We start from the raw sequence: 15,756 nt of genomic DNA on the forward strand, positions 1-15,756 counted from the left end.
ACATCAACAAAAGCAAAACGAGGATAATGGAATGTAGTCTAATTAATTCGGGTGATGCTGAGGGAATTAGATTAGGAAATGAGGCACTTAAAGTAGTAAAGGAGTTTTGCTATTTGGGGAGCAAAATAACTGATGATGGTCGAAGTAGAGAGGATATAAAATGTAGGCTGGCAATGGCAAGGAAAGCGTTTCTGAAGAAGAGAAATTTGTTAACATCCAGTATAGATTTAAGTGTCAGGAAGTCATTTCTGAAAGTATTCGTATGGAGTGTAGCCATGTATGGAAGTGAAACATGGACGATAAATAGTTTGGACAAGAAGAGAATAGAAGCTTTCGAAATGTGGTGCTACAGAAGAATGCTGAAGATTAGATGGGTAGATCACATAACTAATGAGGAAGTATTGAATAGGATTGGGGAGAAGAGAAGTTTGTGGCACAACTTGACCAGAAGAAGGGATCGGTTGGTAGGACATGTTCTGAGGCATCAAGGGATCACCAATTTAGTATTGGAGGGCAGCGTGGAGGGTAAAAATCGTAGAGGGAGACCAAGAGATGAATACACTAAGCAGATTCAGAAGGATGTAGGTTGCAGTAGGTACTGGGAGATGAAAAAGCTTGCACAGGATAGAGTAGCATGGAGAGCTGCATCAAACCAGTCTCAGGACTGAAGACCACAACAACAAACAACAACAACAACAATATACTCTTCACAAATAGGCAGAGAAACATATTTTAGTATAATTACACCTTTGTAGAACAATCAGTGGAAGCAGTCACGTCCATTAATTAACTGGGAGTGTGCTTACGGTTCGATTTAAATTGAACGATCACATAAAACTAATCGAAGAAAAAGCAGACACCAGACTGAGATTCATTTGGAAGAATGCTTGGGAAGTGGAGTCCAGCCATTGTGTTTACGAAGTGTAATGGTGCACGTGATGTAACACGACAGGCAAAGGAGCCTGTGTACACAGGATGTTTTTTTATATTTTCGTTCGTCCTTTCAATCAAAGACCTCCATAACATTGAGTCATGTATTTCAATAATGTTTTTGCCTTCTTTTACTTGACAGTGGCACAGGTTACTCCCAAGTCGTACGCACAACATATACGGATACTTGTACTAATCCACATCAATCCACCTCGTAATGGTGGTTTAAATCCGCGAAATGCACCGTGGAAATATATAAATATTGACTGGTAGCAGTAAACTTGCTGTGTAATTCGATATCAATAACAGTCACGGTAAAATCTAACCATAAATGCAAAAATCTTCGCGCTAAAGGATAATCACGATTAGAATTCTGGCAGCCTGATGATCTTTACCTTCTCCGCATACTGGGACAGCTAGCTTTCGTACTAGCCGCCTGGGGCGAGAACACTGTTAACTGCCAGCGATGGGATGACACATGTACCATCACAAACTTTAGTAGCACAGTACTTTTTATACCTTGTGATTGACTACCAAACGCTTGGCTTGCTTATCCATATGAAAAACGCTTGTTACTGTGTACATCTGAGCAGCAACTTTCTTTTCCTTTGTGGAGACGTGCGTCAGTCATATTACTGTATCATATTTACAATAGGGGGTACAGATATCACACGACTCCTCGAATTTTCTTCAGTGATTGTTCGTGTAATGAAGGGGTCAGTGTCAGAAACCGAGTCATTTAGATTGTAAGAACGCCGTTTATAACGTGTATAACTAAGGAAAGACACCAGCCGGAGTTTTCTAATACCGGAGGAAAAACCTGCAGAACTTAGCATTCGTTTCAAAAGTTCACTTCCCCGTGGTGTTTTTTCTTCTCCAACTCTCGTCTTCGCGCTGCTAACACTAAAAACATGTCACTACAGTCTGGCGGATCGTTTACGGCTAATTTAAACTGATGTTAATGCCACCATTAAGAATCGGCGGGACTGGTTGAGCTTTTACGACTCTGGCGTTATTAAAGGCGAGTCAGGAAATCAGCTGGAAGACGATGAAAGGAAAATCAGCGTGCCGTCCCAGCATTAAGCGATTTTACAGAAACCAGGAAAAAACGAAGTCAAACTGACGGGAAGCGGAAGTGAACCTCGATCCCCGTGAATATGAATGTAGTGTTCCAAACACTTTATATAGATCGGTGCTGCCGACTTTAGGAATTGGACAAAAATATTAAAACACCGCAAACACAAAACATCGCCATCCTCATGTACAGTTTTCAGGGGAATCTCAAACCATTCTTCATGAAAAATGCTGATAAGTTCAGGTAACGAAGATGGAGAGGGATACTGGCGCTGCACCCTTCTCTCCGAAGTAGACCACAAATGCTCAATAATAGTGGTTAGAAACAGTCTTGGTTGCAATTTTAGTTTTTTATTTGTCAACGACGCGTTTCGCCTTATTTAGGCATCTTCAGGTTATCTCCGAGTAACCTACATCCATCTAAATCTGCTTAGTGTATTCATTCATTGGTCTCCCTCTACAGTTTTTACCCTCTACGCTTTCCTCCAGTACTAAATTGGCGATCCCTTGATGCCTCAGAATGTGTCCTACCAACCGATCCCTTCTTGTAATCAGTTTGTGCCACAATTTTCTCTTCTCCCCAATTCTATTCAGCACTTCCTCATTAGCTACGTGACCTACGAATCTAATCTTCAGCATTCTTCTGTACCACCACAGCAACTGTTATTATTATTATTATTATTATTATTATTATTATTATTATTTTCCGATGACGCCATCTGGTTGTTTGCACAGGTTGGCAGCCCAAGAAACAGGTAGCAGAAAGAGTAATAGCGTACAATAGCCCGCGCGGTCTAACGCGCTGCTTCCCGAGCGGGAAGGTGTGCGGGTTCCCGGCACGAATCCACCCGGCGGATTAGTGTCGAGGTCTAGAGTGCCGGCCAGCCTGTGGATGGTTTTTAAGGCGGTTTTCCATCTACCTCGGCGAATGCGGTCTTGTTCCCCTTATTCCGCCTCAGTTACACTGTGTTGGCGATTGCTGTGCAAACACTGTCTCCACGTACGCGTATTCTACCACGCAAACATTTGGGGTTACACTCGTCTGGTATGAGACGTTTCCGGGGGGGTCCACGGGGGCCGAACCGCACAGTAACCCTGGGTTCGGTGTTGGGCGGCGGTGCGGTGGGGGGACTGCTGTGGCCTGTGGTGGTGTTGAGAACCACTGAGGGCTACGACGGGACGAAGCCTCTACGTCGTTTATAGGTCCCCCGTTTAATACACTACAATACAATTGGGTACACTACAGTATATCTGCAAGTGAAGCGCTGTCATAAGCTGCGCGTGTAAACGCAGTGCAGTGCGCAGCACAACAATTAACCTTCGACTGGTACTTCACTTGATCATACTCTTCACACATGATCGCTTTGCCAACATCTATTCATATGTGTATCAATCAGCTTCCTTCTTATTCCTGGCCTTATCCCGTGTCTTCACGGGGTCGGCATGTTCTGGATTTGGCAGTGTGTGGCCAGATGGCCTTCCTGGCAACTACCCCAACCCTCCTTTTCCCTGCCTTGCGTTTGCTTTCTGGGATGAAATTTGTGTACTCCATCTGTCTGCTTCTAGTGCTATCCCATGACAACGTGTTCGAAATGTTTCCGAACCATGTAACTGAGGCAGGACATGGATATCAGCCCGGCAGTCACCTAGTCCGGGGGGGGGGGGGGGGAGGTTGGGGGCGAACCCTACAATAACCCTGGGTTCGGGGCGGCGGTGGGATGAGTGGACTGCTGACTGTTCTGGGGTTGTGTACCACAGAGGGCTACAGCGGGGACGACGCCTCCCCGTCGTTTCTAGGTCCACAGTTCAATACAATACAATAAAAGTAGATAGAGAGAGGTGTGTGTGTGTGTGTGTGTGTGTGTCTGTATGTGTGTGTGTTGTTTAGGTTCACACTGTGCTGGTTTTTAATCTGTCAGTGGTTTTGCTTGTTTGGTAAATGGAGCGCACCGACATCTTTGTAACAGTGATGCTGTTCTGTTGACAGGTTGAGGCGGGAGACGTCATCGTCAAGGTCAATGAGACGGACGTTGACAGGTTCAGCACCAAAGAGGGTGAGTATCTGCTGGGCTGTCGCCTCTCAAAAACAAAACTTTCTACGGTGGAAGTAAGAATTGCAGCAACAAATGACGTTCAGAAGTTGAGTAGTGGCTCATAGAAAAGGTGCAGCGTGCCGAAAAAAATCTTGCCTTTCGATACTGACTTCCATTTTGGTAACCACGAACCTTTGCACAGATTGTCTCGTGCACGTTGGAAAGTAGAAATGAAGTACATTAAATGTCGTACTGTAGTCCCATCTTCATAACTTATCAAATCTGACGCTGACTCTAACCTTTTGCAGAATTGTATTGCACGTAGCTAGCTCGCGTTTTATGACCTTTGTGCACACTAAAAATATCCTCTTTAGGAATAAACATGAATTCAGCAAGCAGCGATCTTACGAAATTAGGCTCGCTCTAAGCGTCTGCGAGACCCAGAAGGCAATACACAAAGGCACCTAGGCTGATCTCGTGTTTCTTGACTTCCGGAAGGCATTCGATGCAGTTCCGCACTGTCGCCTATTGAATAAATTACGTGCTCACGGAATTTCATTTCAACTTTGTGATGGATCGGAGGACTTTTCTGGCAGTTAGAACTCAAAGCATCGCCCTCCGCGGATCGAAATCGTCACTTGTGAAGTTAACTTTCGGAGTACCCGAGGGACCGTTGCTGTCCACGACGTACACTGCCCGACAAAAAAAGCGAAGCGCCGAGAAGCCATGGTCGGATGTCAGTGTAACTTCGTACACGTACACGCCATCGGCAGGTATGTGAAGGATTAGAGATACAGTTATCTGTGACAACTAGAACGGCCACCAGAGTGCATTAGTGGTGTTTGTATTTCGTTTTGTTACCAAGCCTTGTAGGGTATGTAAGGGAGCTCGAGCAGCGTCAGATGTTAAGTGATCGCAGAGAAGGACACAGAGATGCCGCATACTCGTATGAGACAGCGTTATCAGCACCTGGCAGTTTAAAAGGGGTCTTACTGTAGGGTCTCCATTTGGAGCAACTGTATGTGAGAATGTCCCGATGTTAGACTGTATGGGAACGTCTGCCACAAGGGAGAATCGCCATTCTGTGCACCACGCACATCGTAGCCGCTTCACATTCGTGCCAGCAGTCAGAAAACAAGTTGATGGACTTCCAAGATTCCCCCGTAGACTAAATCCTCTCAAGTATTTCTTTGTCTAGCCGCGAGTCAGTAAAAGGTGATACAGACGTTGTGCAGTGTTACTGGCCAATCTTATTCACCCAGAACTGCCTTGTTTATCCGGAAATGCAAGTTTGATGCTAACCTCTCCCTGGATTACCATGGTGAATCGGCGCCTAGAACTTCCTCCCACATGTTCAAATGGTTCAAGTGGTCCTAAGCACTATGGGACTTAACATCAGAAGTCATCAGGCACTTAGAACTACTTAAACCTAACTACCCTAAGCACATCACACACATCCATGCCGGAGGCAGGATTCGAACCTGCGATCGTAGCAGCAGCGCGGTTCCGGACTGAAGCGCCTAGAACCGATCGGCCACAGCGGCCGGCGTCCCACATGCTCCGTCTTCCTCTACAGTTTTCCCCCTCTACAGTTCTCTCTAGTACCAAGGGCGTTATCCCCTTATGTCGTAACATACGTCCTATCATCCTGTCCCTTCTTCTTCGTTTCAGAGTTTTCCATATATTCCTTTCCGATTCTGCTCAGAACCTCCTCATTTCTTATCTTATCAGTCAACCTAATGTTCAACATCATTCTGTAGCACATAATCTCAAGTGCTTCGATTCTCTTTCGTTCCGGTTTTCCCACAGACAATGTTTCACTACCATACAATGTTGTTTTCCAAACGTACATCCTCAGAAATTTCTTCTTTAAATTAAAACCTACGTTTGATAAAAGTAGACTTCTCTTGGCCAGGAGTGCCCTTTTTGCCAGTGTTAGTCTCAGTCTCTCTTTTGATGTCCTCCTTGCTCCCCGTCATGGGTTATTTATTTCGCTGCCTAAGTAGCAGAATTCCTGAAGTCCATCAACTTCGTGATCAGCAGTCCTGATGTTATGAGTTTCCCTGTTATCATTTCCGCTACTTCTCATTACTTTCGTCTATATTCGATTTACTCTCAGTCCGTATTGTGTACTCATTAGACTGTTCATTCCATTTAGCAAATCCTATAATTCTTTTCAATTTCACTGTGGTTAGAGAATATTATTGAAATCCTGTGACCTTAAAATTTAATTCTACTCTTGAACTTTTCTTTTATTGAATAGTAGGGTCGAAAGACTACATCCATGACCTACACCCTATTTAATCCGTGCACTTCGTCTTGGTCTTCCACTCTTGTCCCCTCTACATATTACACATTTCCCGTCTTTCCCTATGGCTTACCCTTATTTTTCTCAGAATTTGGGACTTCTTGCATCATTTTACACTGTCGGAGTCTTTTTCTAGGTCGCCATATCCTATAAACGTGTCTTGAGTTTCTTGCTTCCATTATCAACGGCAACGTCAGAATGCCTCTCTGGTGCCATTACCTTTCCTACATCCGAACTGATCGTCATCTAACACAGCCTCAGTTTTCTTTTCCATTCTTCTGTATATTATCCTTGTCAGCAACCTGGATGCATGATTGAGCGAGAATTCTCGCATTTTTCGTCTCTTGCAATCATTTGGAGTTGTGTGGATAATATTTTTCCAAAAGTCAGATGGCATATGGCCGTACGTGTACATTCTTCACACCAACGTGAATAATAATTTTTTTGCCTCTTCCCCCAATCATTTTAGAAATTCTGATGGAATGTTATCTACCCCTTCGGCCTTATTCGATCATAAGTCTTTGAGATCGGCCTTAAATTCTGCTTGTAGTACTGGATCCCCTATCTCTTCTATATCGACTCTTGTTTCTTCTTCTATCAGCGTCATCAGACCAGTCTTCCCCCACGTAGAGGCCTTCAATGTGCTCTACCCGCTCTCCCCTCTGCATTTAACTGTGGAATTCGCATTGTACTCTGTTAGCACTCTTGCTTTTAATTTCACTGAAGGTTGTTTTGACCTGTCTGTATGCTGAGTCGGTCCTTGCGACAGTCATTTCTTTTTCGGTTTATGACATCCTTCCCAATCGAATCATTGCAGGTATCGTGGTCAGAGGGTGCAACCGTCATAGTGATAAGTGGGATCATACGGCCAAGTGCTTTGTACATTTGATTCGATTTTGTAATCCCTAAAATGACATCACATACCTCTCAAAACGTGAAGTTTTATTATTTTTTTCCTCCCCCCCCCCCATTCTGGGTGCTTATAATAAATAATTCGATGGATTACGTGCGAAGATTTGTGATACTGTTGTTTATAGGAAATTCGCAGCACCAGAGAATTATATGTGGGGATTTGCAAGGTAGCAGATGAACCCTGAACGTAAATAAAACTAACGTACTGCATATAAATGGGTGGAAATAACAATTGCTGTGCGATTACGCTATTACCAATAAATCAGTAGAACAGCAACAAGTATAAAATAAGCGGGAGCGTGCGTGACGATTGATATTAAGTGCAACTAACGCACAGAAGTAGTTACGGATGCAAGACTAATATTATTAGAATAATACAAAGAAGTTACAATGCACACACGAAGGAGGTGGCTTAAAAAAACACTTGTTCGGCCTGTCCTTGAGTGTTGTTCATGTCTGGGTCTAACAGGATTGATAGAGGCGATTGCAAAGATCCATAGAGCCACAGCTCGTTCCCCTCGGATTTGTTTAGGAAGCACATGGAAATGTACCCCAAACTACGAAGGGGTTCGCTCTGTACTATTTAGCATAGTTTATTGTGTGTTGAACTGGATTGTCTGCTGTGGCTATTTCTTGGAAACCTTATTGGAACGTGTTTTAAGTATTTACGAAGATAGATGGTTTGGAAATGGATGTAATGTCCGAAACTAGTCACCACCAATAATTGAAGGATACTTCTTAATTTTATGATATAGTCGTGTGTCTCACGTAAAGGTATAATGATGAAATTCCGTAAGAGTCAAGCAACTTAGTACTTCTTGTTACATTGGTGCACATCCTCTAGAGGTTACGGCAGTCATTCTCCCACGCACTTCTCGCAAAAGGAACAGAAAAAGAAAGAGAGGGGGGGGGGGTCCTGGTGGGAGAATATGCGATGACAGGGATACCAGAAGGACTCTTCGTCGCAGGCTCCAAGTTGCGATTTAGATGTACAGTCGCAGATGCACCTAAACTGGCAAATAAAAATTGTTTTCTCCATTATTGTTCAGAATATGGAGTAGTGCTTATCCGGGAGTATATCTGTACAGTTGTAGGATTTGGCAGTGAATGACTAACGGGATATGAATAAAAATTACTCGCAAACACTTAAATCATAGATGTTGCGCGACGCTGTCTTGGGGCTTCACGAAGTACCGGCGATCCGGACTGGCTGGACGGAACTAGCTTATCGTTCCGTTGCAGCTTCTGACGTTTGGTTTTGGTCAAATTTTTACTTCACGATTTTGATGGGTTTTTCGATTGATTTCATGTTTTACTAAAACTGGGTAAACCTTTCCTCGGGTGGTATCGACGCTCCTAGACGCTCCTAGGTAATGAACTGCAAAGTGTTGATTTCGTGCAGCGTTGTGGCTCTGCTCAATCAAACAGTCAATCAGTTAATCAGTCTTAGCTTTCCCTCCTTGAAGGGCAGTGATTCGAAGAAAAAGCAACACAATCCAAAGCTGTATGTGCAAAATGAATTACTTTTGCTTCAATGTTTGCCTCTCTTCTGCCTGGGTCATTTAAAGGAGGGGAGTCCTCCACCTACAATTTGCTACTTTATTGTTGTTAATTTGTTTATTGTCGCCTAAAGGACGACGAATTGGGGGGGGGAGAATGGAAATAAGAAATCAGTTGCGTAATTTATCATTGAATCGTGTGACCTTTGTTATGTATTCCGTACTTGAATTCTTGTTTGTAGTGTTCCTGAATTGGAAATAGGGAAGAAGACCTGCATTTGCCGAAAATGGCAAACAGTCTTACACCATATATACTGGCATGTTTACCAAGATATTGTCGTTAACCTTGCGCCTGGAATAAATACAAGTCAGGTGAATTTAGCTGTATGAGCAGCTTACATGAATTGTTTAACCCAAGCGAAATTGTAACCTTACTCAACAATAGTAGTACAATGGAACCAGAACCGTTAATTGTGTTTACTTGGGAAGCACCTTCAACGATAAAAATCTTTGTATTAATAAAGCTGTAAAGATGTACGCCCTGAAGTTCGTGCTTACTCACCTGATACAATGTAATTAGTACAAATTTACTTCTACATATATCCTTCGAACCACTGCGAAGTGGATGGTTTGCCAGTGCTTTCCATTGTGCGACTTAAGATCCGCCCTCGCAGCTTTACATCCGCTGGTACCTCATTTGAGCCGACTGGGGTGGCCGAGCAGTTTTAGGCGCTTTGGAACCGCGCGACCGCTACGGTCGCAGGTTCGAATCCTGTCTCGGGCATGGATGTGTGTGATGTCCTTAGGTTAGTTAGGTTTAAGTAGGTCTAAGTACTAGGGAACTGATGACCTCAGATGTTAAGTACCATAGTACTCAGAGCCATTTAAACCATTTGATTTTGGTACCTCATTTCCTACCTTTCAGATTTCATAGAAGTTCCCTCGCATACCTTTCAGGACTAAAACTCCTGTATGAGAGGATATTGCGAAGACAAGGCTTAGGCATAGCCTTTCTTCCAGGAGTGCTAGTCTCGCAAGGTATGCGGCGGGATTTATGTGAAGGTAGAAGTAACTTCAGGTGTGGCCCGTGGTAGTGTGTTCGCACCCTTGCCGATCATGTTTTATATTCATGACCTGACAAACAATATTAATAGCAGCCTTAGTTTTTTCGCAGCACTGTCCGAAACGAGGTAGGAGATAAGGTATTGGCGTATGTAAAGCTGTGAAGACGAATCGGGAGCCGTGCTTGGATAGCTCAGTCGGTGGAGCAATTGTCCGTGAAAGCCAAAGGTCCCAGCTTCGAGTCCTGGGCCAGCACACATTTTTAATTTATCAGAAGGTTTCAAATCAGCGAAGCTTCGCTGCAGAGTGAAATCTAATTCTGTATCCTTTGTAGGCTGACTGCATTTTTCCCAGTATCCTGCGAATGAACCAAAGTCCTGTTACTGAGCTTGTTTTGATCATTCCACTTAATATTCCTACAAAATGTTATACTAAGGTTTTTGCATGAGTTGACTGATTCAAATCGTGACTCGTTGTCATTTATATTGTAGCCATTGGGTAAAACTTCTAGTGTTTCATAAAGCGTGGAGTTTTTCATCCCGGAACATTTAAAACAAGCTGCCAAAATTTGCACCACTATTAAATATTATAAAACCCTAACTCGACATTTCTGCAGCTCGTTTCAGACATTACTTTATTGCAGGTAACTGCAAAAAAAAAAAAAAAAAAAAAAAAAAAAACTGAGGCTACTATTGTCTGTCAAGTCACGAAAGTAAAACGTGATCGGCAAGGTTCCCAGCACACTACCACGAGGCGCGCCTGAAGTTACTTCTACCTGTGACGAGTGGTCTATATGCTGCGTCCTCTCTACCAAGGAATAGCCAATCAAGCCACTAGTTTCGTTTGATACCCGATGTGATGTGTGAAGTTGCGAGAGTTTCCAGATATTTTGTAGCCAAACTTGGAAATAAACAATTTCGTTGAGTGGAAGTGAAATCTCATACTAAATTTGTATATAAATGAACAAGATTTATTAATAGAATTACATGCATTTTGTTAGCCAGTATAATCGTTCAGGATATAAAGTTTTAATTATTATGTAAGAAGATTTATTAGGAGGCAGGTCCTGAATTGAGTATTTTATTATTTGTATGAGGTATTCTGCTTGGTCTCCGTGCCCTTACAAGAGAATTGAAGACGTATTTGGAGTCGTGGTGGGCAAAGTAAAGTAGACTTAAGACGGAAGAGTCTTCTGCGCCAACCACGCTGTCAAGGAATACCAATGACCAGACGTTTATATCAATAATGTGTATATGCATTTTTTTTTTAAAAAAAAGGTTGTTATTCTTTACACAGAAGGTATCCTGTAGCAAGATACTTACTATCTAGTACGTGTTGTAGTTAAAGGCGCAATAAAAGGCCTTAAAAATCGGAATTGCCAAGTCCTGATTTTTAGTAAAGATTAAGTTATTCTACGGATAAGGATATTTATCAAGTCGGGGGTTTGCAGGCTACTCGAGCTGAAGATCACAACGAGGCAACTTCAAATACAAACGTACCCTCGCAATGGTACTTTCATTAATAAACGTTAGCGTGGAACAGAGTCAAATGCTTTCCTGAAGTCAAGAAATACAGCATCTGACGACCTTGGTCCAAGGTTTTCACGGTGTCATGTGAGAAAGCGCGGAGAAGAATTCTGAAGAATTTTATAATTCGTTTGTTGGTATGCGATATGTATTATTTATGATTGGTACTGCGCTCCACTGAATTTGACGTGTCTGTTGAACTTTTTCTTCAGTATAGACTCGCAGAAGTGATCTGCACATGTTCGTTTGGATGTAAAGATTCGCGAAGAACGTAGAGGAAATCATAAGCCGAAGAACTTGCCGTTACGCCGAACTTCGCACAGCTCCATAGGGTCGTCTGGACTTCCATTAGCCTGGAATAATATCCCCGTAATGGAGCCTCAGAACTCGTCTAAGTGACTGGATACCTACAAAACAGTTGCTGCAGAAGAGATTTGTCGCAACGGAAGTTCCGAATCAGAACGTATCTGGTAGCACCTGTCAAGAGACTGTAGTAGGATTTTGTATATCTATAGCAGGCGACACGCTTTGGAGATGAAGAAGAGAGCAGACGCACCTGTGGCAGAAGACACCAGCGCCTGAGTCGCTCCAAAGACGACTGAGAAAGTGCTGCGGCTGCCGATTGGTTCGGTAAGGGAATGTGTGTTGTTGGATTGTGAATAACGACTGCTGTGATCGTGACGTTGCTGTGAGACTTGAGTGTGCACGAGTGCCGGTGTGTCTCCCATCCTGCGGGCGCCGCTGTGTGTGAACGGTTTGTGCGCTGTCTGACCTAACCGTGTTACAAGAGACGTACCCTTCCCTTGTGCCTCTACTGTTCGCATCGACACGATTTGCTTCCGCAATTGTCTCGCTTGATTTCGCTCGTAAACCTCCAACTGGCTTTTATTTTCCTAGAGTGCTCGTGGGGTTCGCAACGATTTTCTTCAAAATGGTTCAAATGGCTCTGAGCACTATGGGACTCAACTGCTGAGGTCATTAGTCCCCTAGAACTTAGAACTAGTTAAACCTAACTAACCTAAGGACATCACACACATCCATGCCCGAGGCAGGATTCGAACCTGCGACCGTAGCGGTCTCGCGGTTCCAGACTGCAGCGCCAGAACCGCACGGCCACTTCGGCCGGCACGATTTTCTTCCAGACATTAGACGTAGTGGACAGTCGTTCTGCACTGTACCACAGCGTCGACTGTGATAATCAAGAAATACTATACGAAATATCTTCGTGTTTCGGCTCGTTGAGAATAGTACTCCATTTTTCAGAAAATTTCAGTGACACATCGCTGAGCTTGCAATACTAAAAAGGAGCAAATAATGTTATTATGTTACCTGATATGGTTACGTCATTGAAAATACCTTGGTCATGTTTCCGAGTAAACTCGTTAGATTGCTGGGCTGTACTTTGCAACACACTGTTTGGATTCGTGACGCATTAGTTGCTGTGACACAATAGATGCTGATAGTGAGCAAAGAGTGAACATTAAGTTCTGCGTTCAGTTCGGGAAAACCCTTAGGGAATCGGGGACAATGATTAAGCAAGCATAGACAGAGGAGTCACTTACAAGAAGTCGTGTTTTCGAGTGGCACAAAACGTTTTGCGGAGACAGAGAGACGGCCGCTGTGACCGAGCGGTTCTAGGCGCTTCACTCCAGAACCGCGCTGCTGCTACGGTCGCAGGTTCGAATCCTGCCTCGGGCATGGATGTGTGTGATGTCCTTAGGTTAGTTAGGTTTAAGTAGTTCTAAGCTGAGGGGACTGATGACCTCAGATGTTAAGTCCCATAGTGCTGAGAGCCATTTGAACCATTTGAAGACAGAGATTCAGTGGGAGATGATCCCAGAAGTGGTCGCCCGTCTACAGCACATACTGACGCAAACGTGGAACGTGCAAGGCAGTTATTTCTAGTGTACAGTCATGTAACTGTGCGTGCCATATCAGAAGAACTTAATTTGAATCATGATGTGTTCATAAAATTGTACACGATCACTCAATGGAAACGGGAACTGAATGCAAAACTCGTTCCTCACAGTCTAATAGACGAACAGATAGAGAAAAGACTAAGAATTTCTGCTGAACTGCTGCATAGAGCCGGATGTGATCCCACGTTTTCTGTTAAAGATTAATGCTGGGGAATGGAAGTTGGTGCTACCATTGTGACCTTCACACGAAGCGTGAAAGTGCTGAATGGCGTAGGCCTGGGTCACCAACTGCGAAAAAAGTCAAACGATAACTGTAGAGAACAAAGACAACGTTGCTCGAATCCTTTGATAGTAAAGGATTAGTTCATCATGAGTATGTTCCTCCAGGCCAAACAGTGAACCAAACTCTTTACATAGACGTGTTCAAACATTTGCGACACGCATTTCGGCCTCGCCGACCTGATCTGTGACATTTTTCAGGACTGGTTCATACTGCATGACAATGCAAGACCGCATATTGCTTTGTCTGTTACCGAGTACCTGGCCAGACATTCTGTTATTGCCATCCCACATCCTCCATATTCGCGCGACCTTTGCCTTGCAATCTTTTCTTGTTTCCGCGAGTGAAAAGGCGACTGAAAGGAAAGGTGCATCAGGATATCGCAGGCGTTCAACGGGCTGTGGCAAACGAGATTACCAACATCACAGTTGAAAATTTTCCCGCTTGCTTCTAAGACCTCCAGAAAAGTTGCCAACTGTGTACAGATAGCCAAGGGGACTACTTCGATAGGAGCTGGATCATTATTTGGTGTTATTTTGTGTTTTTAAAAAGCCTGTCCTGGAACTTTTCTGACAAAGGGAGTAGAAGGCAGTATGGTATAGTATACCAGACGGCGAATGTTCGTACAGAAACGAAAGGAATATTGGGTGTGCCCCAAGGAAGTCTAATAGAACCTCTTATGTTCTGAATACACATTAAACAGCTCTCTGTAAAGGTCGATAAATGCAAGACAATAGCTCTAACTCTATATGATTGAATTACGAGATTAGTGGTGAGCATCTTAAGGAAGTTACAGCGTCTAAGGATTTAGGGATGATTAGAAGAAGCGATATGAAATGAGGCGATCACGTAAAATCAGTGTTACGGAAAGCTAATAGAAGACGTAATTTATAGATGCATTACATTTTCGCAGAACCTTACCAACAGATCTAAAACTTAGACAAGACGCTAGTAGTGTCGGTTGCATGGTATTGTTCCAGTGTTTGGAGATCCTATCAAGTAGACATGACAGCAAACATCGAACGGAGTCATACTCGCTGCTAGGTTCCTAACAGCCCATACTACAGTGTGGATAAATGTTCTTGGAACTTAAACGGGAATCCTAGGAAGAGAGAATAATAGTAGAAGAGATTAGGGAACGTATAGGGAGAGTGATTCAGTTTTCGCTTGCTCAGTACGCGGATGGAATAGGAAAAAAAATGTTTTCTTGGAACGAAGAACCCTTCGCCATGCACTTTGCGGTTAACGAACAGGGTGTAACTAAATACCTTTTACAGATTTTGAGGACATGTTTCTTAATCAAAACAAGAAAAAAAGGTCAGGTAAACTTTTGCTCCAAAATGCATATATTAAGGACTATGTGCCCTTCTTCAGTGGAATAGATGTGTTTCACAGTAGCAAAGATGAAAAACATCGCTTCTACTGAAAAGGTTCTCATAGCTCTTAAGGTATGCATTTTAGAGTTCATGTTTACAGGGCATATTTTTCTTGTTTTGGTCCTAGTACCTCCTCCCAAAATGTGGAAAGCAAAGAGCTTGCAGTAGAAGGTATATGTGTCACAGTATCGAAGATGGATACACCCTTCTGAAGTTACACAGTTTAGAGCCCATGTTTGTTAGACATTTTTTCTTGTTTTCGTGTAAGGAACGTATCCTCATACTCTGTAAAGGAAATTTAGTTGCATCTTGTATGTAGATGTAAGTTGTCACGTAGGTGTTAAGTTCTTGAAACTGATTTGTTTTCTAAACATGGCGCACCGAGAAATATGCAAAACGAAAAATGAGCTTCTCTTATCATTATACAGCAGACACGACACATTGTTAAGCTATAAAAAATTGACACACGCTATCTGATGGTTGAATTTTGAGTACCGTCTTTATCCACGTGGTCGTTCTTTTGGCTTTCTTGTAACAGCGATCCGACATACGAACCTCTCAACAAGAGGTCAGTAGTAGTCTTGTGGTATAATCTACTATAAAACGCGTAGTACAGCTTTCATTACCGAATAGGTGTGGTTCACGTAGCAGCCGACACGATATGCATGCATGCATGTATGTATGTATGGGAAAAAAGAAAAAAAAAAACCTTGTTTCCTGTGCGCATTTCTTGTGCAATTGACACGTTCCATATCATAACGGTTTTTCCGTGCTATTGATCAATGGAACACCTAACTAACTAACTGTGTGTGTGATGTGCACATTGTAGCGCCTGTG

General features: G+C 43.2%; 1 protein-coding gene across 7 annotated transcripts in view; it reads left to right on the forward strand.

Moving 5' to 3' along the window:
• Positions 1 to 15,756, forward strand: part of LOC124776245 (PH and SEC7 domain-containing protein-like) — an 850,081-nt gene that overhangs the window by 555,895 nt on the left and 278,430 nt on the right. For all 7 annotated transcript variants that reach the window (XR_007015606.1, XM_047251114.1, XM_047251123.1 and 4 more), the window contains exon 2: positions 3,992 to 4,058. Coding sequence is in view for 6 of the 7 variants with exons in the window: in XM_047251114.1 (XP_047107070.1) it covers positions 3,992 to 4,058 (67 nt within the window). In the remaining variant the exon portion in view is untranslated. The remainder of the gene's footprint in view (positions 1 to 3,991; positions 4,059 to 15,756) is intronic.

This window comes from Schistocerca piceifrons, chromosome 1 (genome assembly GCF_021461385.2).
Source record: "Schistocerca piceifrons isolate TAMUIC-IGC-003096 chromosome 1, iqSchPice1.1, whole genome shotgun sequence".
Classification (NCBI taxonomy): Eukaryota; Metazoa; Arthropoda; class Insecta; order Orthoptera; family Acrididae; genus Schistocerca; species Schistocerca piceifrons.